General features: G+C 46.6%; 1 protein-coding gene across 6 annotated transcripts in view; it reads right to left on the bottom strand.

The window, feature by feature from the left end:
* Positions 1-25,433, bottom strand: part of CADPS (calcium dependent secretion activator) — a 204,619-nt gene that overhangs the window by 7,307 nt on the left and 171,879 nt on the right. For all 6 annotated transcript variants that reach the window (XM_041465232.1, XM_041465224.1, XM_041465241.1 and 3 more), the window contains 4 exons: positions 23,209-23,283; positions 22,051-22,134; positions 16,917-16,949; positions 14,215-14,322 (listed from right to left, as the gene is read on the bottom strand). In XM_041465232.1, the coding sequence (XP_041321166.1) occupies positions 14,215-14,322; positions 16,917-16,949; positions 22,051-22,134; positions 23,209-23,283 (300 nt within the window). The remainder of the gene's footprint in view (positions 1-14,214; positions 14,323-16,916; positions 16,950-22,050; positions 22,135-23,208; positions 23,284-25,433) is intronic.

Raw genomic sequence — 25,433 nt, 5'->3', positions numbered from 1 at the left:
AACCAGGAATGCTTATAGGGCTGGGTTGTCAGCAGGGTAGCAGAGGGATTACAAGGAACCTGTGACTCTGCCTCTTTCTGCCTTTACTGGTAGTTTTTTTGTGTGTGAACAAGTGCCATACAACAGATTGAGGCTGGTATAAAGGCCTGGGACTGTGCAAGAGCACCCTGCTGAGCCTCAGCTGTGCTTGCAATTAGCAATAGGCATGAAATGATTATTGTTGTGGTGGCTGATGGCAATCTGAAGTGACAAGTTTTATGGGGGAAGTTGTAGTAGGGATGTTCAGCAAGTTTCTGCAAACCATTAATCGAAGGCTGCAGCACAGTTTAGTCAAAGCTATTTTATGTCATTCCAAAGGTCTCACAAGGAAGCTGAAAGAATATTTTTCTGCTCTCAGTGCCTTGGAACGGAGTTTTTCTAGGTCAGGGATTCTTTACTGCCCTATTTAGTGTCAAAAATACCCATTTGCCTCAAATTAGCAGAAAGCTTGTAGTTAAGGGCTAGAGATTAGGCATACAAAATTACTCAGCAGGTGACTGCTGGGTGGATTTGGGGTTGAGAAGTCTTTAAAACTGACTACAAGACATTATATACTTCTGACAAAAGAACATAGTAATCCTACCTGCTTGCTTTAACCACTGTTGTTTGTCTATTATTGTATGCTTTAATGCTCATAAGAGCAAAACTACTGGTGATACTACTCAATTACCATAGTAACTCTCCCCTATGACCTCTCATTTCAGTACTCGCTTTCCAACCAGAACCAATCCAAGCAGGCAAATCTATTTAAAACTGTGACACACACTGCACAAAGAGGCTCCCAATGCTGGCTGGCTCCCTCTCTTTGTCCAGGACATGGGCTTGTTTTGAAATGCTGAAAGGCAGCTTTGAAATGAACCCTTGAATTCAAGGTGTTTCAAAGATGAACTGGATGCTGGGTGGACGCCACCACAGCATCCCTGAGCTGGCCAGCATGAAGCAAGGGGACCACAGAGGTGGGAAGGGAGAAAGGAAAAGGCTGGCTGTGAGTCTTACTTCTCAAAGGAAAACTGAACCTGCTCTTAGGCAACAGCTCAAAGTGATTTAATCGGCCAGGAAAAAAAAAAAAATTACCAACTCTTTGTTTCTGGCATTTGCATCTCTGTCCAATGGGCCAGAAGCTCAGCTGGGGAAAGGCACAGTGGGGCTGTGGTGATTTACAACTGCTGACAGTAGGGGACAGCTGACAGAGCCGTGTCCATCGCAGTCCTGGGTGGCCCTGAGATCAAACTGGGTATTTGGTGTTGTCACGTGTGTTCATGGCAGCACTCCCCTGAGCAGGTGCCATCCCCACAGGGAAGGGAGGGATGCAGCCCCAGCAGTGCAGGGACACTGTCCAGGGACCAGCCCTGCGCACACAGCTGCCAGTGTTGGAGGAAGACTTGTGTGGAGAGTGGGAGCAGGAACTCTTCAGGAGCAGCCTGCCAGCCCCAGGCACTGTGTCCCTTCCTGCACTCTCAGCGTGCCCAGCAGCGCAGCCAGGTCTGCACACCAGAACTGCCTGCAGCCCTGCAACCCAAAGCCCAAATTTCCCTATGGCAGTCATGGAAGGATCATTCTTGTCCATTCAGTCTTCTGTGGCCACCAAAGTGTTCCTCTCCACCTTCCCTCAATGTTTCTTTCACAGTTGGTTCCAGAAAGTCATTGCTGTTCCAAAAACTTGGTAAAGATGGCAAGCCCAAAGCACAGGGCCTCACAGCCAATGCTGTTCCTACGCCTGTCTATCAGAAATAAATAGAAGTTCCCAGCATGAACACACACAGCAGCTTATGCAACCCCTTTTCCAGTGGCCAGCTCTGCTGGGTGTGGATGAGGGCAGTGACTCTTGCCCTGCTCCCAGGCACTGCTAGCAAGGTCTTGGCCAGGCTGGCAGAGCTGAGCCCAGCCGTTTTTCAGGCTGTTCTGGAAGCCTGAATTTTGTGTTGCTGCAGAAGATGTGCTGTGCCCCAGGCTGGGAGAGTGGGGATAGGGACAGGGCCTTGGTGACACAAGTGTGTCTGAAAAGCTTGAGTTAAGATATGTGGCAGTGGCCTGGAGGAGGAGGTGGCAGAGCTGAGGTAGGTGAAGAGCCACAGGTACTCAAGCACAAACACCATTCTGGTCCCCAGTGTCAGTGAGGAGACTGAGATGGACCTTCTGCCACACAATGAAGAGGCACATCTCTCCCCTACAAGCATACATTTTCTGGAGGGCAAACAGAGACCTGTCCATGCAGCAAACCCCATCCCATCCACTCATCAGCTTTCCTTGCCCCTACTCAACAAAATCCATACTGTGCTCTGGGTATTACTCCACAGAGCCCTGCTGAAGGGCTCCCCTGCCCTGCCCTTTGCTGGGGACCAGAGAACCACCCAAAGACAACTCAGCTTTGGAGCTATAAAACCTCCTCCAGCACAGAGGGCCAAAGCTGCAGTGGGCTCAGGGCTGAGCCCCAGGCAAAGAGCATCTGGCTCGGTCGTGTCCTGGCCGCAGCCATGGGTGGCACCAATAATGACCCAGCGACTCTTTCCATTTACACCTGCCAAGGATTTGGACCATTCCCCCAAGCTGGGCAGGGCACAAGGCTCAGGGCACTGAGAATGACATTGCTGGGAGTGCCCAGGATTTCCAGAAGCACAGAAACTGATGTGACACTGCCCATGTTACAGAAATAAGTTTAGTGGCTGTGGCTCTCGGAGCACACAGCTAACCATAAAATAAGCAATGAGTTAATATTGCAGGCATTGATCAGCTAGTCTTACAATTAATGCTTCCAATAAAAAAAAAGCTCCCCTTTTATTCAACAGAATAAGAAATTAAACACTTGAGGGCTCATTCTAAAGAATGAATGAAATTGAATAAGCTACCTAGCACTTGAGATTCCCAGCGAGTGCTTGAATAGAGCAAACCTCCTGAGTTGAATGGATTGCCTTTTGGGACCAATTTGTCTCTTTTCACTCTTTATTCCTCCTTTTTTGCTGACAGATGTACAAAGGCGGAACTGCGCTGTGCAGCTTAGCTACATGCACCCACAGCAGCTGTCACTTTTGTCGAGCAAGTTAATCAAGCAAATGCCACCATATCCCACTTTCTATAAGGAACAACATGTTATAGACAGTAGTCTTGGGAGACGGGGAGGGAGGGAGAGAGACTTTATTTTAACTTTGAGTAGCTGGTATTTTTTTTTTTCCCCTCTGTGTGTAAAAAAAAAAAAAAAAGAAAAAGGAGGAAAAAAGAAACAGCCAAACCTGGTAGCACAAGCTGACACTTTTGTTTTCCCGTGGAACAAATATTTAATATGATTTTAACTCTAATTTGTACTAGAAGGAGAGCTGTCTGGTTTTAATTAAATTTAAGGGACTTAGGGGAACACAGTTAAAAAAAGAAATAGAAGCTTTTTGTTTGCATTAACGCTTGTTGATAATAATATATTGATTGTCAATTGCTAAGCCCAAAAGATTAGTGTAGTAAATAGAATTATCTGAATGCCACAAGTGAAGTGCTAGCTTCCCGTCCCTGCTTTTCCCTTTGTGAGGCACTCTGAATCACTGGTTGTTATTTATACATTTTCTTTGATAAAACCAACTTGTGTGGCTGATTTTTTTTTTTAAACCCTGCCTCATTAAGTGTATAATAGCATTTACGTGTGGGGCTTTCTGCTTTTTAGCCTTTCAAGCTTAAGCTTATATTCCTCTCTCACAACCATGTTTCAAAACTTGGGATGTTCACAAACAATTGGATACACACCAATATTGTATATATCAGATGCTCTCTTGCTATTGCCAAAGACTAGAAAATAACAGAACATTATCCACAAAGAGTAAATAAATAGTTATTGTCCTGCTATGCTGCTGCATGCCAGATAATAACGCTGTCCAGTCATTAGGCAGCTTTTCTGTGGCACATAATTCTTTAAGTTAGGTATGAAAAGCCAACATCAAAAGTGGGTCTGTTGGTGTAGCTCCACAGAGCACACAGCAGAGCGCTGGGAGGGCTTCAGGCAGCCCTCAGGTTGCTGCTAGAAAGGTGATTCACCCCAAATTCAGACCCTTTGGAAAGTACATTCAGAAAATAAATCTAAGCTCTGGTGACAGTTTGCAGTGTGCTAATTTAACTTCTCTGCAGGGTCTTTGCCTTGCTATGTTCAGGAACCACGCGCTCGAACCGTCGGTTTGGGATTCGTGACCCCTTTGCCAAACTGGGCACCCCGTGTTTGCACCTCGCCCCAGGAGCAAAGCCTCTGCTAGCTGTGCTCAGCAGGACTCTGGGTGAGTGCTCCTCACAGCAGGCAACGTGACCCTCATTTTCAGAACTAAGCCTCTCTATAAAACTCCACATTAAATTCTAGAGATCTGGCAAAGTGCTAGCAATTTAATAAAAATCCCCTGAAACCTTGGAGTCTTTTTTTTTTTTTTTAAATAAAATTTTGACCTTGTTCTACCAAAGCCTTGTGAATAAGTCTGGAGTCTCTCAGGTGACACTCACAGCTACTACTGAAGTACTTTTTTCCCTGGTATTTCATGTACCACTATAATGCTATCACTGCGAGTACACACAGCGTGTTCTTCAACATCCACCCCAGAGCTGTGAATTCTGGATGCCTTTTACTCTATTTTATATTCCTTAACTACGAAATTTCATTCTTGTTGACAACGTACCAATTCGAGGAAGTTACAAAGTCAAAGGGTCTTGATATGAAAATAATTTGTATTATTATTTAATAAAGTCACAGTCCCTAACGTTGCCTAATAGGGTTAAGCTGCTAGCCAGAGCAACTCATCATCTGTCTAGGATGCAAATGGCATCACCGAATTACATTATTTCTTTTCCCCCCCTTTCCCAAAAATAAACCACAAAACAACTTTGAATGGCGTAAGAGCTCTGCCTTCCAGCAGGGAAGAGCATTCCGAACGAGCGCAGAGCGCGGAGCCCAGCGCGTGGAAGTGCCGCACGCTCTTTGCAGTACATATGGCACCTGAGAGCGCCCACTGCTCGGGGATCTCGGCTCGGGCTGCCGCCTCACCCTTAATTGGCTGGGGGTTGGAGCCGGAGGGCTCGGCAGGTCGGTGCCACAGGTGCTAACGGGAGGGAGGCCGGGGCTGCCAGGGGTGCTGCCTGTGCTGCTGGGATCGCACAAATTCCCTGCTCTCCAGAGGGGCACAGCCCGACCTGCATGCTCCTTGCTGCACATTTCTCCATGCTCTTAACCCAAAATTTTATTCATTTTCAGAGAGGACGGGGGGATTGATATCTTTTGTGTTGGTGGGGCCAATGTCCCCAACAAACACATGTGCCCAAGAAGCTCATCCCTAACAGCCCCTGCTCTCGGTGCTGCACAAACCAGTAACACCTACACGTGTCCTGTCAGCTGTGGCTCCACACGCCACGGTGGGTGCAGGTTTGTCTGTGCTGACCCTCAGCGGCTCTGCAGGTGATCCATGCACTCTCAGCACACAGGCAAAGGCTTCCCACAGCAGAGACACAGCCAGAAAGGGATCTGCAATGCTGCTGCTCCTTCAGCGGGGAGGAACAACTCTGATGCTGAGGATATGATGCCTTGTACTCGGGTGGCCCCAAGCTGTATGTCAGGGTGGTCTGCTCTGCTAGCCAGACACCAAAATCTCTGCCTAGCAAAGAGCCATACACTCACATCCCCAGCAGGAGTGGTGGGTGAATGTGTCAATGATTCCCCTTCTGCCCTGGGGAGATCTCATGGAAAAAGCAACCACACTGCTGGCTCCTCTCTTCCTACAGCCAGGGATGTCCTGGTCCCAGTCTGCTAGGGTTTGCTGTGAGCAAACACCAATGCCAGCCCACACACAGATCATCTCTGAATCTATCCCAGCCAAGTGCTGCTGCTGCTCTGAGGAGGGCAGACCGGCCAGTCCATGTGCTGGTCAGGGCTGGATGGAGGGCAGCAGGCAGAGAAAACTGCAGAGGAGACCCCTGTGCAAACAACTACTGCCCCATGGCAGGGGGTGCAGGAGTTGGTGCTCATGGTGATCTGGGAAGGAAGCAGGCTGCTACCCCCAAACTTCTCTCCCATCCACAATGACCTCAAACCAGGGACATCCCAAACCTGTCGGCTTTGCAGGCTGAGTGGCTCAGCAGGTGCCTCATTTCCCCTCTGAGACCAGACAGTCCTAAACCTGTTTATACACTGAATTACACCTCCAGAAAAATTACCCCATGCCCTTTTCAGGTAACAGGTAAGCTTCTCCTGGCTACATGAACCCCTGAACTGGAAGACCCTGCCTTTCCAGGCTGTGCTGGCATGGAGCATCCCATATCCCTGCACACAGAGCAGGAGCCTGCGCACACCACCAGGTGGGCTCTGGGTACTGAGCTCTCTCTTTCACTGCAGATACAGCTCTGCAAAGTGCACAGCATTCACCAGGAACTGCAAATTAAATCCCCAATAACCTGCTACTTTGCAGGAATTTGCAGACCTCCCTTTTCCTAAATGAAAGAGCTTCTGCATAAAAACCTATAAAGGCGCACAAACAGAAAACCACTCCTGCATGGATGCTTGTTCTCAAATACATTTTTAACTTATAAAATATTCTCTGCTTATTTCCATTTTTCAAAAAAGAAATGAAGTTGACATGTTAAAATCTGAGTTTCTATATAAAGCAGCCTAGTAAAACACAATATCCACACAACTGCTATTTTTCTGTCCTGATTCCAGAGCCCTGTTAGTGTGAGGCAGTGATGATAAAACTGGCTGCACAGTTGCTCAGTAAGATGCACAGCAATGCATGCTATAGAATACTTTCATTATACTTGTTATCAGTTTAAAGTGGAAGCTGTCATGAAGTGGGACTAGATAAACTTTATCTGCTTCTTTTATAGCCTGCAAAAAAAAAAAAAAAAAAAAAAAAAAAAAAGTAGGTAGAGGCTGCCTGGACATCTCGGCCCTGATTGCAGCAGCTGCCCTGGTCTCTCTCCTTCCTGGGGTTAAACACTGGACGCAGTGCGCTCCCTGCCCGAGTCCCACCGGCATTTTTCAATGCTGATATCATACATCCAGGGCCAGGCTTAAGGGAGCACCGGGAAAGGAAAGAGCCGCAGATCAAGAGAAACAAGATGACCTGGGACGGCTAATCTGGCACGCACCGCTGGCTGGCGCGGGCTGAGCAGCAACTGCGCGGGGCTGGGATGCAGGGGGAGAAAAGGAAAAGACGGATTGAAGGCGCTGCCGGAAACCAGACAATTCATTATCTGCGCAGGGGCTCTGCCCTGCACCGAGGGCTCCTTTGGGCACAGGCTCTTTGCAGAGCCCGCAGGGAGGGAGCGAAGCCGCCGGCTCGGCCCCGCGCACCGCGGGCACCGCGGGCACCGGCCCTTGGCACGGCCCGCGCACCCCGCACGCTGCTGGCACCCACGGCTCACCAGCCACCTCCAGCCTCTCCTCCCTGATGACCCACAGCTCCAATTAGCTACAGCCTCCTAAACTTAGCCGGAAGGCAGAGTGCACGGTTATAAAGGTGCTGCTGGTCAGAGGCTGCTCAGAAAAAGGTTCTCTCTGGATGCAGAATTCCATGCTCCTGCTTCCCCAAAGCCTTGGCTACTCGCATCTAGCAGGAAATAAATGATCTTTCACTCAGTGCCAGCCCCAAAACACAAATCTCTGACGCTCAAAAGCGCGGTGCAGATGATGTTAGCAAGCCTATGCTGACCTTAACGTAACGGAGCAATCAGTCTGCCTTCTTAGAATGATTAATGGAAAATCTCCTCTGGAAAAGAAATCAAATTAACTGTCTTCAACCAAATGTCTACTGGAACACGAAAAGCTGTTCTGATAAAGACATTTAGGAAGGGAAAAAACCCCTTTCAAGCATGTAAAATCCAGTGACAGATCTAGGATTTATTTTATTAAGACTCTCCCTAAAATAAATTAAATGGAGCCTACTTAAATGAGCACTTCAGGAAAGAAGCCTTGCTGAGGGGGAGCCCGGAGGCCATGTGCCCAGTGCATGCCTGGGCCGTGTGAAGCTAACAGAGGGGAAGACCAGAGGACAAGGGCTGCCTCTGAGGAGTGGTGTCAGTGCCAAGATCCTCTCCCCACTCCCCTGTGACTCCAAGAGGGCACATGGGGAGAAAAAGAGGCTGCAGAAGGACAGTGCACTCTATGCCTCCTCTGGACAAAGAGAAATTGTCCCCTAGAAGATACACTGACAGCTGCTACCACAATTTTATGTTTTTTCCCAGCAAAAGAGAGATCAACTCCAGGTCTAGGTCTGAGCTTTGCCAAGCCAGCAAAGGGCAGCAAAAGCTGCATGGCTTTGGCTCCTCCAAAGATGCACAGAGAGGGAAAAGGAAGCTGCGCTCCCTTGAGATCAATGTGCCTAATTGTCTTCGTTCCACAACTCGCTCTGGAAGGGGAGAGAGGGGGGAAAAAAAAAAGCAAAAAACAACGCAGAAGAAATAGCTCCCTGGAGGCCATATCAGGATGGGAGTGGGAGAGAGTTAGTGCCCTAATGAGCAGTCTAGCTGCGTGGGAGGGAAACAGGTTGTTGTCTGTCTAAGAGAAAGTGGTGAGTGTGGCTACAAGCAGATACGAGCTGGGAGCCCAGCGCGCAGCCTGATATCCGTTCTTCCCCTGATCCTGCAACCCGGCCTCCTGTGAGTAATTCTAACTCACAGTGAGTAGCTCCACTGACTCACAACCAGGCTTTTGAGATTGGAGAGGGGATGAAGAAGGGAGGATGGGAAGGGCTCTGTTTTGGCATTTGATTGTGCCATGCAAGGCTTACGGTCTAGCAAGAAATGCCATGATCCTGCAAGCATGCCTTGAAGGAGCTGCCAAAATTCAAGTGAGTAACCCTGCTAAGGGTAAAAGCTTTGATTTTAAGAATAAGCTAATACCTCAGTGTCTGCAGACGACTTGCTGAATTAACTGATCTAGCTGTGTTTTGCGTTTTTTCAATATACTCAGGTGTGCTATCAGGCTCTAATGTGTAGGTACTGAAACATATGCTGAGCTGCCTGTGGATCCTCCAGTGACAAATGCGTACTCAGGCTCCTGGGAGTGTGTATAAGGATTTTGCTGAAGCCTTGAGACTCACACAGTGTCCTGCATCCTTATTATCTCTGATATTTAGAAGTCAGATATCAGCGAGGGCAGCCTGCTTTAGAAACATGGGGACTGTCCTGCACCATGTTCCCAGCACTCCTGCTGGGCTCCTGACTGAGGGAAGAAACCCAAAATCCATCAAAATCCACCAGATGCAACATCTGCTTTGGGATATCACTGAGGCTTCCTAAAAGGCAAACTCAGATGAGTCTGAGGGACAGGACTTGATGCTGGAGCCTCAGCCAGGGGCTTTTGCCTCCCTGAAGGTGCTGGGAAGGAGATGTTGGGTCCTCTAGCTGATGAGAGGACCTGGAGTGACTGTTCCTCTGCACTGAGGACAGCCAAGGGCACAGCAAACCCTGATCTCCCCACTGCCCTCCCTGCTACACCTGCCAGACCCTGCTAATCCCACTCTGCCATCAAGACTAAGAGCCATTTCTGTCTTGCAGAGAAGAACAGGCTCATTTCTCATTTCCAGAGTGAGTTCTGCGTCTGCTATCCCGGCTGTGACCCAGACCCAGGGAGCTGAAGGCTCACAGTGACAGTGAAGTGGTAAAACTGCCTTCTGCAAACAGCACGGTGGCTGCTGCCACCTCGGCGGGCAGTATCACTGCGTGATTAAGTTCTTACCAGACTTTTTGGTAAAGGCAACCTTCCTGATCTGATAACTGCCAAGGACAAGCCAAATACGCAGGGTCAATCCATGCACACTTAATCTCCAGAAGGCAGATTAAGTGTATAATTGACCCATATAATCCATGTATCATCTCCAGTGAAATGTTTTTTATGTCCGGTTTAGGCAGACATGAGGCCCATAAGACAGCGATCAGAGACACAGAATTACCATTGCAGTGGATTTCATCAAAGTTAGAGATGGCTTTTTAATCACTGATCTCAGAGACTGCTAGATTTAAGCAGATGAACTAGCACTAAGCACATCTGTTTTAATCCTTATCTTCTACTCAGGCTGGTGTCTTCAAGAAGTACAAGGAGGAAAAAAATAAATTAATTTTTTTTTTTAGGTCCTCGCAATCTTAGGAGCTTCTCTTGGTGTTTTGATCCCTCATATCAAAAGCATGTTTTTGTTTTTTTGGGTAAGATATTGAATTAATCATCAGAGAGAAAAATGCCATCTGCGCTATTCAGGGACTGCATCGGGATGCTGGAATTCGCAGGATCTCGGGGAGCTCACCCAGTGCTCAGTAGCCTTTTGTGTATGTGCTACTCACTGTGGCTGGGGAGGAAATAGTCACCCTATGTTTTAAATTGGTGTTTACCAATTTATGTGGAAGAAAGGTTGGCATTCACACTATCTACTAGTCAATCATAGACTTTCTGGATCACATATGCTGCGACGGGTTGAAACCTATACTGTGAGTATCTAAGGGTGTTTGTAAAGACATACACACATACATGGATCTAGAAATAACTTCTGTCAAAGGGCACAACCCTCACAAGTAAAACTCCCACTGCCTTCAGACAAAATGACAGATGTATAAACTCTGATCCTATGAAATTCTGAGTGACCTAAGACAAAGAGAACCTCAATTTTGCAGGATTGGTCTGAAGACTCAAGATCACTGAAGATATTTTCCCATGTTTAAGATACACCCACCTGCTTCTGCCTCATTGTTCCTATAAAAAGTTCCATTCTCTGTGTCAACTCTGCTCCCCTCTCTGGGCAAGAAGTGATAAAATTTTAATTCCTGTCAGGCACCACAGAGAGTCTGTGATCCTTCTGCATTGTGTGCAAAGTACCATAGAGTTTAAATCCCTAAGCACCCAGCCAGACACAGGAGTGCAGGGTGAGGATGCTATGATGCTATTCTGAAACTCCTCTGTTACCACTGCTCTCTACCAATGGGCCTTATTACAGTGTTTTAGCTTTAAATGTTATCAAATTAATGAACCAGGCCAAGTAAATAAGTCATGTTATTCTGCAGTAAACAGCACTGCCAAAAAGCTAGTTAGGTTTTGATTACCAGCAGAACTCCACGATCAATCTGTTCATTCAATGATCCCAAGAATACAAATTTTTAAAATTAAAATGACTCTATTTCAGGGAGGGGGGGAAAACCCATCCTGACTAATTTGCAGAATTAAGAGGATTAACTCAGAGACCACACAGAAATATAACAATAATCTGCCACAAACACCAGTATCTCCCAAAGAGCAGAGCCCTGTTCTGTGGGCACGAGCAAGTCAGGCGATGCAGGGGAAGAGAGATGGTTTCTGAGCTAAGAAATCATGGCAAATGCCAAGAAAAGACATATTAACCCAGCATCTCTGGGGACATGGCCTAACACACTCTGCAGCCTCTGTTCCAGGGAAGAAACAAATGGGAACATAGGGCAGGATTGCAGAGAAGTGTGGGGATTAGGGGTATCCCAGGAGCTCAAACCCCACAAAACGTGCAATGGAAACCTTGCACTGTGCACCTCTGCTCCTGCACTGCTCAGGACTGTGCAGAAGGGGGATGTAGCCCCACACTGTGAGTGTCTTTACTGGGACCCTATTGGGTGCACAGGACTTGCCTGCAGGCAGGTTTAAGCTGTTTGCTGCCACTGCTGCCCCTATGGTCATACAACAGCCTAAACTGGACTGAGATTTGGCCAGGGCAAGCCAGCACTGCTGCACTAAACCAGCTGAGGACCTGGCTGTGAAAGGGTTAATAATCTCATTGCCTGGACAAACTGCAGCTAAGAGGATTGCTCCCCTGCCATGCTGGGGGAAGAAGGAAGAAAATAAGGTCCAACACTAATTTAGCATCATAAATACCATTTTTGATTATTCCTCTTCTCTTTCTTATTACAGAAGTAGTTAGTACCTAAAATGTCCTCAGAAAATAAGACCAAAAGAGCTTAAAGACCCCATGTCCATGCTGCTTTGCTGGGTGAGGTGAGAGGGGCAAAAGGCTGCAGGGCTCTTTCTGAGCTCAATAATAGAGTTAAGCACTTTCTCCTGCCTTTACACAAATATGGGTGAACACAGCACCAACTTAAATGGGGTCTGGTGACTCCCATGTAAACCCGGTGCTGGTATTGTTCCACCAGGAGCACCTGAGCCATGATGGGAGCTGACCACAGGAGCCAGCTCCTTCAGCTGCAGCCTGACAAAGACAATCCATGACTGCTCAAAACATAATTCCAAGTTTTGGGTGACAAGGGTTTGGCACAATCCATTCCCACCTTGCAAAGCAACCGCCCCGCAGCTCGCCCTGCTCACGGGCACACACTCACACACATGGGACACATGCAAACATGCCAGTAGCATTAGATCCCAACTCTGTCCCACTGGGATGGGAACAGGAATGGGAACAGCTCCCACATGCTGCAATTCCCACCTGAGCCAGTGTAAAACAGGCAGAGCAATGTAAAAACCCCATCTTTGATTACTTAATTCCACATGTATCAGGGAGACTTCAGGAAGGCAGGGAGGGAAAGAAGGGTTTTGAATTTTTTGCTTTCCACCAAGGTTGCTGCTCTTTCGTTTTTTAGTTCATGTCAACTGTTAATTTGTTTAAAATATGGCTTGGTAAAACCAAGTATGAGTGGATCAAACTGAAATCAATATTTGTGTTAATTACAGCCTTTTGAAAATTGGAAATAATGGCCCAAATCGGTACAAACACACCAACTGTGAATCATAGGGAAAGGATGAGGGAAAAGGCAGTGTGGGCATTGAAAAGAACAGTCCAGATGAGCTCTGGAAATTTAACTGCTCGTGGAATAAATTTCAACACAAACGAGCAATGCACTCGCAGGCCCGCTGCAGATGGAAGCGACAGTCTTTTGTTTTATGTTTTGTTTTTTCTCCCCATGCCTGCTTGATGGGTGATTTGCGTCTGGTGCTCACGCTGCAAACTCTCCCTGGAGCGAGCACGAGCCGAGCCCGGAGGAGGCACTGCTGTGCTCTGTGCATGAATGAGGCATTCTCAGTGGATATGGGTCATGCTAGTAGATGTACACAGTAAGATTATTTGACTCTTAATTCATGCCACTTGATATAATGTGATAAAACATTTGACATGAGAGATAAGTTCCATTTTAATCTGGTAAGTTATGGGGAAAAGAGAGAGTGGGAATTGTAAAGGAAGAAGAGGTTTCTGAGGGACAGGTAATGTGCAGAAAGAGAAGTATTGAGTGAAGGAAGAGGTTGGCTGGGGAAAAAGCAGATTTCCCTGCACACTGAGGAAGCAAAAGAGTGAGTAAAGAAAGCACAGAAGGCTGTTAGAGTTCCAGAGCCAGGAGATTGAGACATGGCACTGCTGAGAGATGGAAGGAAGGAAAATAGGGAAAGAAGCTGTTTCAAACAGAAACTGAGATACGGACAAATATCCTAGAGAGACTGAAACACTAATGCTGCAGTCTGGTCATCAACAGAAAACCTTTACTATAGAACAGCTACAAGGACAGAAAGGCTGTAACAAAACAAGAGCAACGGAAACAGAGATACTTTTGACATGCATCCAAACCCAAAAAACTCAGGCATCACAGGTCACTGTTCTCTCACAGTGCAACAAAGTGATCTTGTCCAGCTGAAAATTAGCTGTGAACATCTGGGTCAGTTCCTACCGGCCATCTTCATCAAGGAGACCATGTCTCAAATTTACCTTTGGTGGCAGACACCACAACATGGTATCTTTATACCAAAGCTCATTCATAATCAGCTCTGTTTTGATTAGCTTTCAAAATTAAAGTTGAGTATATTCAATTTTCTGTCAGATTTGGAGTGCTTGCCAATGAAACAATGCAAAACGTGCAAAAGAGTTGGCCCTTAGCAAACACATCTGCCAAAAACCTGGCTCAAATTTGAACAGTGAGAACAATGACTGAGATGTTCTGATACAGAGAAATTTACACAAGCTTAAACATACTAAAGAGCTCTCTTAGAAGATACTGTTTTTTTAAAATCCACACACAGACTAAGACACAGTAGACTGGAGTAGAGATTTAAAGCAGGCAGAGAGCAGATACGAGCCTTAGTCAGAAAGAAGGGAAAGATTTATTTTTTAAAGCTATAATAAATTTTCACAAAATGTGACTTATCCTCCTGTCTTATTTTGTCACATTTTGGGTCTCTCCTGCTTGGTGTCCAAGGAGGAGAGGGCATTTACTTACATCAAATAACCTTTCTATATACATCTCCTCATTGACCTTATCACGCAGGACATCCTGAGAGTGGCGGACAAATGTCACATAGGCATCAGCAACATCCATTCCTGGCTTCTGCATGGAGGAGAGAAGAGAGAGAGAGAAAAACATGAATATTGACACAGGGGGCAGCTTCTCTGTGCAGCCTCATCACTGCTTTTCCTTCTCTTCCATCTCCTGCTGTCCTCCTGCAGTCTGCCCTTTCCTTACCTGATGAACACTTACCTGATGTCACATTTCTACAGCTCTCTGCAGATTTTAACTGATTTTTAAAGAGTAACCTACAAGCATGCAAGAATTTGGGGATAACAGCATTGCTTTAAAGCAAACGGGAACTGAAGCAGCTGGATGAGAAAATACTCAAAAAAATTTCTTGTTTGAGTTCACATTGCTTGATATATTAGATTCAAACTTACCTCAAATGAAACCCATTAAAATATGGTAACATGAGTCATTACAAGAGCTGCCACAAAACCTTAAATTTGTGCGGCACATTGTAAGTTTGTTATTAACTAGTGTCATTAGTTTCCATTACTGTGATTTACCTCAGATCACAGAGTATCATTTCTCTGCAAGATACGATTGTCAGCCGCTGTAAATTGAAGTTAGTTAACACATCCATGTAATTTCCAGGGTGAAAATGAGGACAGTTTGGAAAGCAGTAGGAAGGGAGTTTTTTAATACAAAGCAAACAATTATCAAGCAAAGGGCCAGTGCTTGGCCCTTGGGAAGGCAGTGACATTTCTTAACACCTACTGCAACAATGACAAGGTATTAATTTGAAAAACAATGAGGACAACACAGACGTGGCTGTAGTCAAGTGTTACACTTTCAAGCAATTTTCAGTCTGCTGATCGTGCCCATTCCAAGGCAGGATTAGACAGATTGGTTTGTACTGAGACAATTGGAACAGAATTACAGAATTAGATTTAACTAACATTGCAGAACTAAATTTAAGTGGTGGGTTTCTGTCCAACACCTCTGTCCTCCAGTCAAGCAGGTTTTTCTTTCTCCTTCCCCTGGAAAGGCAGCGGCTCACGGACCATGGAGTGACCTCTGCACAGGTCTGGGAGCTGTGTGGGGCTGGTGGTTCAGTTCATTAAAAATGTTCAGGCTGTCAAGGAAGCCTCTGTAATTTGGTTTCATTTCCAGGGGCAGGTGGGGAAACAACTGAAAACTAACTCAAGTGAAAGATTTCTGCTCTGATATACACAAAGAACTGCAGCATCTGTCTGGCTTTGAGGAGAGGAGCAGACCCTGTTGCAGACCTCCCAAGGGTGTCCAAGGTACAAAGCTTTTGGAAAAGCTTGAAAGAGTTACACAGCATTTTACTAAGGCCACTTCCCTGGAAATGCTTTACTTTCGGAATATAGAGGCCTCAGAGAAGGCCATGCTTCGCCCTAGAAGTTACTTAAAATAACTGTTCTGTGTTCAAATTTCTGATGACTAAATATTTAAGATGCACTGAAACAACTAGGACATTTCATCTGAAGGATCACCACATTTTCAGGGCAAGAAATAAATTCTGAATTTTTCTTCCCAAGGCTCTCAAAATCTTGCTTTTATTACTCCAAGAGAACAGGATGCCAAGATCTGCACTGGGGTATTTTAAACCAAGCACCACCTCTTAGTATTCAAGAGTTTGTCTTTTCCATGCTAGGTTCAAGATATGATAATTTTGTAGGCAACATTTAGGTTGGGCTAAAGGGCTGGAAAAAAACAAATGCAAATGATGTGGTCCAAGATGTCTGATAAATTTATGACATTGTCGTATGAGAACATGCAGAACAATACAGCTGCATTAAATACAGGCACATTGTACATACACATCATCAGACTCAACTGAGTTACTCTTGATTTCCTCTGCCCAGTCTAACTGAGTGCAGGAACTGGTGTGGTATATTAAGATCTATTTTTCTGCATTTGCAGTTGCTCAGGATCTTTCTGCCTGTAAATGTTACAGTAACCCCTTATTCCAGCCAACATTCATATATTACACTTCAACTTAATTTAAATGTAAATTTCTGGCAAGTTAAGTGCTCTGTCTAAGAACATTAAGGGCTCTTTTCCTTATGAATCAAGGTCTAATTAGAGGAGACGATGTACAGTTTCCCTACACCAATTACAGAAAAATGGAAAAAATTATTTTCATTAACAATTTCCCAAACACATGTTGGTTGCTCATCACCATTTCCCCAAAGTAATAAAAAAGTAATTTTCCAAAAGAGTAAAATAAACCAACAATTAGAAGAACAAAAATAAAATAGATTAGCTAATGTGTTAGATGTGTGTTGGCTCAGTTCTAACATGTCTGGACTTTTTGTTTGGAAATTATACTGTATTTGTACAAGTCCAAATGAAGAATCAACAGAATGCACTGCTCCCTTTTTTTTTTTTTTTTTTCAAATGTGATTCAAGCCAATTGCATAAATATGGTACCTTTTTGACACCATCTGCAAATTGTTGCCTAAACAGCCTCATAGGTCTCCATAAGAGGGTAACTGCTCATTATTAACATAATGGAGATTTCCTTTCCAGTTCAAATGTTAGAAGTATGAAGGCCCATGGCTCAATCTTGGCTGTTAATGCATAATGTGGGTTGCTACACATGCCATAAACCAAAGCACGATGCAAATTACTATGACAGAAGTTGTTTAAATTGTGCTTACGGGTACATCCACGTATTTGGAAGCAGCCTTCACCTGTAAAAGGAACAAGAAGAGAGTTAACACCATCAGAACCTTTTCAGGTGTTTGTTTTTTTTCTTTAAACTCTCTAAGACCATCTCCAGCCAAGACTTGGGACAACATAATGCTGAGTAGGTTGAAAAGGGTGATGAAACTCACTTTCCTGTCTAAAACGGTGGTATTTTTGTTGTTGTTGTTTTTTTTTGTTTTTTTTTGAGAGGTAACTTTACTGCTGCTAAAGCTCTAATAGCAGCAGATGATAGTGTGGGAGTTGTGCTTCTACTTCAGCGAGCGGGGGAAGATGGGGTTCGTAAGAAGACATCGTTATTTTCTTCGGCGGCCTCGCTCTCCACCTGATGCCACGTGTCTCCCAAGGCACTGCATGTCTCTCCTGCTGGGAGCTGTATCCCAGGAGCAATGGCAGCTCCCGTGATGGCGTGGTGAGGCTGGCAGGGGCCTGCACCAACATAGACACAAGAAAGGACCCTAATTTTGCTCCCTTCCCATAGTCCTGCCCACGGTGTGCTTCCCGCACTTGAGCAGGCTGCAGCCTGGGGTATTGTGAAGACCAGGCTGGATGAGGCTTTGAGTAACTTGGATAGTGGAAGGTGTCCTTGCCTGTGACAGAAGGGTTGGAACGAGATGATTTTTAAGGTCCCTTCCGTCCCAAACCATTCTGTGATGCTGTGCTAGGCTGAAGGTTTTCTGAGAAGCTTTGCACATGAATGCCTGTGGCTGGGCTGGTTGGAAAGTTGTGTTCATATTTCAAAACTCATCCCTGCTGCCTTCACCTGCAGCCTCTCCTGCACTCACTTCTTCCTCCCCTACATCAGTGAATTCAAACTAAAAATTATTATTTTTCCTCTTGTTGCTGGCCCTGATGCTGGCAAGAGCTTGCAGACCATGTTGGGGCAGTGTGCTCACGCCATGCCATGCAGAAGTGCTCTGAAGCTTTTCTGCTTCCCAGACTGAACAGCTACCTCATTTTCCCCTGATCTTCCTCCCTTTTTAGAAGATGTTGTTGGAGGGAGGGCATTAGAGATGGACACTGCACTCTGTGGTGTCATCACAAGCTGGTGTGAGCTGCAAGACCCCAAACTGACTTTGTCTGTGATTTTCCATGCAGCAGGGTGCATGTTGCCTGGCGCGGGAGGCAGGGTGGCCCCTGACGTCAGGGCCAACTCTTCCAACTGAGCAGTGCCCAGCTGGCCACAGAGACCTTTTTCCCACTGTAGCATAAGGCACAGTGTCTAGAAAGAGTATGGCTGGGATTTTCCACAACGCTTCTGCTTTTAATTAGGGTAAGCGTTGCCGGCCATCTTTGTTTGGGTGTAAAAGCTCACCTGCTTTTAAATATTTCTAAAGCTACCATTAAAACAGCCTAAATATAACACGCACACAGTTGCATCTTGGGATGAATAAATTATGTGTCCCGAATGAGAGAATGAATGTATGTGTGAGACAGAATGTGAGAGTGGGTGGAAGCACTCATATGGTGTGTGTGGGGGGTGCATAATTAAGCACAATGAGGCGATACAAAAGACCAGACTGGTGGTAATTGCCGAGGTGAACGCGGCGAGCATTGGCAGCGCCCAGGCTGCCGAGCCGGGGGGCAAGAACAGAGGGAAGGGCAGGAGGAGGGCACCGAGTGCCTGCTGCTGCAGTGTGACCCCGGGTCTGCCTGCTGGAGAGGCTGCAGGGGGACGGGGCTCATCCCAGCATGTGAGTTTATGAAGGAGACAGCAAAATCAGCACCAGAGCAAACACTTGTCTTGTCTCCAGGTATTCCTGTTTCCAGCCAGCTGGCTGGACACCTTGCCCTGTCTCTGCATTTATCCTCACAACTTTCTTGGGAGGTGGTGAAGTGCTATCCCTTGCTCCTGTGGAATGGGAGCGGAGGAGCCTCAGCCTCCGTGCGTGAAGGCAGCTGGAGCCCATCCAGTGGATGCAGCTCCAGGAGAGCAGGCAGTCATGGCAAACCCACGCAGGCAGGGTGCCCATGCAAGCACCAAACCAGCAGTTTTTGAGCAGCAAAGCCCAGCAATCAGGAGGAAAGCCTGGAAAACGATGTGGCTCAACAGCCTAGAGAACTCAAGCTGGGGTCCTTCCTCAGCTACAGGAAGACTACAGGTACAGGCTACACCTGTACCTTCAAATATCACATGGAGCATGAAGCCAGGCAGAGGCAAACCTGCCAGCTGCTTGTGGATTTAGCACTCTTGGGTCCAGCTTAGCGCCACTTTCAAACTACCTTCTCCAAAGCCAAGAGGCGACAAGAATAACTCCGCTTCCTGCGATCTCCTCCCTCCACCCACAAAAAAACTGAGCTGCTTCTTCTGCCCACTCTCCTTTAATCAGAATAATTACTTGTTTTTCTTTAAAGTCAGATTTGGCTACATTTAGTGAAATTTCCAAACTGCCGGATGTTGTGTGATTTTTGCTAGGCTGCCGTTTTTCACAAAGTATGTGACTTTGCCATGAAACATCTCAGTTTACCATACAAATTTTGCACAGAACAAAAATAAGATCTTTTACTTCTGTCTCCCTTGGGTAGCATGGAGTCTTTGGTTATAATTACCACAGGTGTAGTGCTCTGCCTGCAGAGGCCATACAGATTACAAGGAATTTTAGCATCTGGCATTCTTGTGAGTCAGTGGATCTGCACATGCAGACACACAGCCAGGGCCTGGGCTGCTGCCGCCAAGATGCACTCAAATGTAGCAACAAACAGAAAAAAAAAAGTCTGGCCAAATTTAGAAGGGTGTTTTCCTCTCAAAGTGCTCTGCAAGGAGAAGTGGCTAGTGAGAATTTATTAGGACAACAGATGCATTAATTTTATCTTGAATTTCGAGGCAAGAATTGGAAATGAGGATATCCTACTAGGTGATAAAACTGTCTGTCACAAGACCCCCGAGTACATGTCACTTGCAGAGCGCCTGGAAAACACACGATGAAAGAAGTTGGTGGAAGGGGGTGGGAGACTAATGCTTTCTGGAGCTCAGTGGCTTGGACCATCACACTTTGTTGTATTTGTTCAGACAGGGAAAACGTGGGAGGTGGTGCAAGCATGCTGTAACAAGAGAGAGATTCTGTATTTATCACTGCAAAGACTAAACACAGCAAGTCACATTACTACTGCAGGGAGAGGAGACTTGCTAAGCCCAGTGCCAAAGGGGTCAGGGCTGCTCCTCAGTCTCCTCTCCCAGTGGCTCCCAGCAAATATGGGGGCCAAAGCGAGAGACGTCCCTTTGTCAGGAAGGAGCAATCCTGCTCTTCTGCCATGTACCCAGCCCACTTGCTGTGGGCGAGGGACCAACACTTTCCTGGAGACATGCACACACCACGCACAGCAGCTATTTGGATACACATCCCTTCCTGACTGAAAACTCATGAAATCCAGGCTTTGGGACCATGTTTGAAGGCTGTGGGGCTGTTGGAGTGGGACAGCCTGTTTTGCTGCTGCTGGGGCAGTTAACTGTCAGTGAGTGTCCGAGGAGCAGCAGAGAGGATGCCTGAACCCTGTGTGCCCACGTGCTGGTCCTGACAGGTGCCCGGAGCCCAGGTGCAGCCAGGGCTTTGCTCAGCAATCAAAGGGAGCAGCACTCGGCAGTGTAAACAGTAGGATGTGGTGGGAGCAGCGCAGCACCAACCGAGGAACAGCTTGGATTCACGGGGAAGGAAGGGCTGCACATTACACTGTCTACACGGGCTGATGCTGGTACTTCCGATGCCTGGAAAGCTGCCGCCTCCACATCCTCTGCTGCTGGCACACAAGCATTTCCTAACCCTCCACAGCACTGGAATGAGGGAAGGTATCCAGGTATCCAACCCAAGCCGTACCCTGCATCCCTTGAGCACGGGTGAGCACAGTCCTGGTGCTGTAACCACACAGGGTTTATCCAGGGAGAAGAGCTGCACTGCAGGGCAGAGAATGGAACACCCTCCCTTCCTGTCTTCTCTGAAGAACAAAGTGCCTCCAGCACACCTGAAAAGGCAGAATGCTTAGTTTGAACCCCACGGTGGTTCAGATAAGCTGCCAGACTGTGTACACAAAGCTGCCAAGAGCAGTTTCTTGCCTCTGCTGTTAAGCCTTCCTAAATCCATCTCCATTTCCAGATGGATCCTACAAACTGCCTCAAACTCAGCAAAAGGGCCCAAGAGTAGCAAACAGCAGACATTTGCAAGGAACTAAGACAACTCCAAAATGAGATTTTGGAAAGCCTTCCCAGTTTGCAGAGCAGTGCCTTCTGCCTCTTGCCCAGTCTCTGTGAACAAGTCAGTGCAGGAGAGGCTGCACATGAAGGCAGCAGGACCGGGTTGTGAAATGTGAGCACAACTTTTCAAGCAGCCCAGCCACAGGCATTCATGTGCACAAGTGTCTGTGAGCTGAGAGAAGTGAAGTCCTGCTTGCACAGAGACACTCCTGTAAACTTTCTGGCACATGCATTCTCAGAAGACCTTTGGAAATCAGCTGCCATGTGTTCATCCTAAGAAGCTGTCACAACACTTTTCTGGAATACAGCTCTGATTGTTAAACCATTTCTGGATACTGGGGCCAGTTTTGCACAGATATTGGTCTGGTCCTGTACCTTGCTAGGAAATATGTGGTGAGCTGTGAATTGGTTCCTCAGTGTAATGGAGAAATATGGCATTAGAAGCACCTTGTACTTCATGACCTCATGGCATTTCCCCTACCTTGTTCTCTTTTAGAGACACACAGTCACTCCCTAGATCTCCCTTATTTTGCTATTTATTATTTAATGGTTACTGTTACGGCCAGAAGACTGAGAGGAACACACCTGTCATGTGAAGTGACAATGAAGCTAATTGCAGGTACAGTGCAATGCTTTTTTTCATCTTCATATGTATCCTCTACAGAATAAACTTCACCAAGCTGAAGGATGGATGGAGATGGCTTTTCTCTGTGCATCCTGGATGTTTATATACTGTATATCTGCATACAGGTTATCTATTCATGTAGGAGTTACAGTGATCAAACACCACAGAATGGAAGAATTATTAGGTAGCTGATCTAGTCCTGGGAGAGCAGGACGTGACAACTCAGGAAAAAAAAAAGAAAAAAAAGAAAAAGAAAGGAAATATAATCTGTACTTACAGTAAATGACAGGAATGAAGAAAACAAAGTCCCTTCATCATATCTAGACAGTTTGGCCAAGACTCCTTCCAAAATGGTGACAAACTACAAAGACAGAAAATACTGCAATTATTTTTAATAGTTGGACAAGGGTGTAAAAATCTGCATCATCTTCAAAGGAGCCAGTGGACCTTTCAGCATTGCCAAAGGAGTGGACCACCTCTCCCTGAGCACAGTGGGCAGGGAGTGGGGAGAAAGGAGTGCTTCCTTTTGGGTGCTGTGGTGCACCTCTTGCTGACTGGGAATCACCCCTCAGTGTCCTGGGTGGTGCAGGGGACAGGAGGTGTGTGCAGTGTGTGTGTGGGGAATCCAGCAGAGCCTCTCTGGATGGGGAAGGCTGTGGTTCCTGCTCCCAGTATGCAGTGGCAAGCACGCAGCTAGCTGGGTATTCTTGCAGAAGAATTGAACTGGCATATGTTGGCGGATTATGTTTAAAGGTCTCCACTGTATAATAGGGATGACTTGTTCTCAGAAAGTTTGAAACTAGAGGAAAACACACCCCACCATCTTTCTCCTTACATACCAATTCCCCTCCGTGTTAGCACAGCACACCAGACCTACACAACCACCCAAGGGGAATGCTGGCAGCTAAGCTACAGAAGCTGACTCCGATGAAAAACAATTTCCAAACAATTAAACCTGACATTTTGGAATGTATTTCCCACTACTGTCATCTCTAAATTAATTTCTTAGAAGAGCATATGGTGATCTTGCACAAGATGAGCTATTTTGTCCACACAACCTCATGCGTAGGAGTGGTGACCACCTCTGCATGCCACCCCAATGACTCTGCAGCAGCATTTAGCAGTGCCACCCCCTGACTGCAGCTACCCCAGTGCCGTGGGGTGACGCTGACCATGGGGTGTTACCCCATTAACCTAACACCCATTCCTTAAAGCCACTTCTGGCCCAGTATGGCAATCCTGCTAGCAGAGTACTACATCTCATGCAGGTCCTTATCAACAAAGAGTCACCATGAAAGGACTGGGAGATGTATGATCCTGCCTGTGAGAAACAAGAAGCCAATTCAACATCCTAATGTGTCACATTTTAATGGAAACGCACATATTAAAGATGCAACGTTAACAGTGAATCACTTCACCTGAAGCCGAGGGTTACCTTTGCCACTAGGAGTGTTATCATTTCTTTGACGGTTTCCTCAATTAGTTCATCTATTTTTGAATGGTACTGGTGCTAAAGAAAAATAAAAGGAGAGGGGGAGGAAAATATTAGCATTGATCACAGCCAACAGCTCTACACTTGTCAGTCTCTTCCCTTGGTAAGCCACAATAAATAGTATTAAACCAAAGAATTATGCAGCTTATTACCCTGGGCCCCACTGCAGTGGCCAGTAGCTACTTACACTTGTAGGAGAGACCTTGAATTCAGGAGAATCCTGCATCAGTTTTGAAGCATGGGCAAACCCTGCCCTGTTCTGTGTGCCCGCAGCTCTGGGAGCCATGCGTGGAGGGGAGGCTCTACCATCCCTGTGAGAACAGCACCCAGTGCTCCTAGAGATTCTGATTGCCCCACTTCTGTGGGCATTATCCTGTCCTGGCACATGGATTGCAGCAGGCAGTGGGATACACCTGCTGCTGGAGGGGAACAGGCAACCCCTTCCAAGGGCACCACAAACCACCCAGCCCTCGGCATGGGAATGGGGAGGATGTGCTGCTCCAGGAGAGCTTGCAGTGGGCTCAACCACTGGGAATGGTGCAGCACCCTTCCCACCTCGGGCAGCAAAGCAGCTGAACCTGTGTTACCCTGGGTTCAGCAGGCACATGGCTCAAGTTAAGCACAATGCTTTGCTGTTTTGTACTGTGAGATAGATTTAGAAACCGCCCAACAAACCACTAGGAGCCTTTTTGTCCCATGCAGAAGCCAGCAGGCAGTGCAGCCCTGAGCCCCGGGCAATGGCAGATCCCGTGGCAGGAGCTCAGCACTGGCTGACCAAGGCCTGTGCCTGCAGCACCAGCGTTTCTGAGTCTTCAACCCAATTTCTGCACATGCCAAACCTTGCTTAGCTTGGGAGCTCTGATGCAATCAGCTGCAATATGGCTAGAATAGGTACTAAAATACAGTCTTCTACTAATTTAGAAAAGACCTGTTTCCAATACAAGATTTAATTAGTGAAAACATACAGTATATTCTTATTTTCAATGGACTGAGAAAATACTGATTATGACTGCTTTCCAACACAAAACATTTGATTTTTCAGTCAAACATTTCAAGCACTGGTGCTAGTCACTATATTCATTACCACTTGGCATTAATATTGTTTTAAAATGTTAACATCAAATCACATTGAAAGAGACAAATCTGCTTTAAATACTAATCAGACTTTGGGAAGGAAGACTGTGAGGGCTTTACAAATGCTAGCTGCTGGTCTCAGTGTCTGATCGGTACTCTGAACTGCTCTACAGTTTGGGGATTTTTTTCTATGGCAGTAACATTAATATAGGAATTTGGGAAAAAGAAAATAAAAGTAGGACACACTTACCCACTCTTTTGCAAACTTTTCAGATGATTGGGGACAGAAATAAAGAGGAAAGTGCAAAAGACAGGAAAAAGAACATATGAAGATAAACAATAAATAAACCAAAATCTTTTAAAAAAAGAGACGTATGAGAACAGCAGCATCATGCACAGAAACAATAAGCAATGGAAAATGAAATGGGGTCAAAACCTCCTTTCGCTGAAATACCAGAGATCGCTACCTGTAGGATTTGGTGGCAGTAAAACAGTGGGAAGGGACCGGATTGTAGCTGACACCTGGCACTCTCTTAGGTTTTATTTGGCTCCGAAGAGGAAGGGAACCGGCTGTCGACAGGCAGGGCTCGGCCTCGGGGCAGCCGCACAGCCCTCACCGGGGCGGCAGGGCCGGGGCAGGGGACATGGCACAGCACGTCCCAGCCCAAGGCCTGGCTGGGGGCACTCAGAGCCTCACCTGGACACGAGGACAAACCGGCACCGCCACGCCACAGGCTGCGATCTGCTGGGCCCACGCGGGGGAAAACATACACGAACAAGCGGGTGATACTTGCATTGGCAGCTCCCATTCCATGTCCTGCTTTGCAGGTCAAGACATACGCAAGTCCCTTACGGGATCACAGCTATGATTAATCTTTAATGCAGAGCTAGGCCTTATCAGCTCCCAGGATTGACCTGGCCTTTCCCAGCACAGCTAGAATGAAGCTGTGGGGTGACAGGGACCTGTAACAGCTTGGTACAGGTAGAAGCTGCTGATGTGCTTGGCAGACACAGCCAGGACTTCCTAAGGGAAATGGAGAAGGGGTTGTGCATATATTGGGGTGTCTCTCCCATTATGTTTTCCTTCTGCAACT

Source organism: Pyrgilauda ruficollis, unplaced genomic scaffold (assembly GCF_017590135.1).
Source record: "Pyrgilauda ruficollis isolate IOZ18807 unplaced genomic scaffold, ASM1759013v1 scaffold10, whole genome shotgun sequence".
Lineage (NCBI taxonomy): Eukaryota > Metazoa > Chordata > Aves > Passeriformes > Passeridae > Pyrgilauda > Pyrgilauda ruficollis.
Note: the sequence above shows the minus strand (reverse complement) of the source record. Positions and strands in the feature narration are given on the sequence as shown.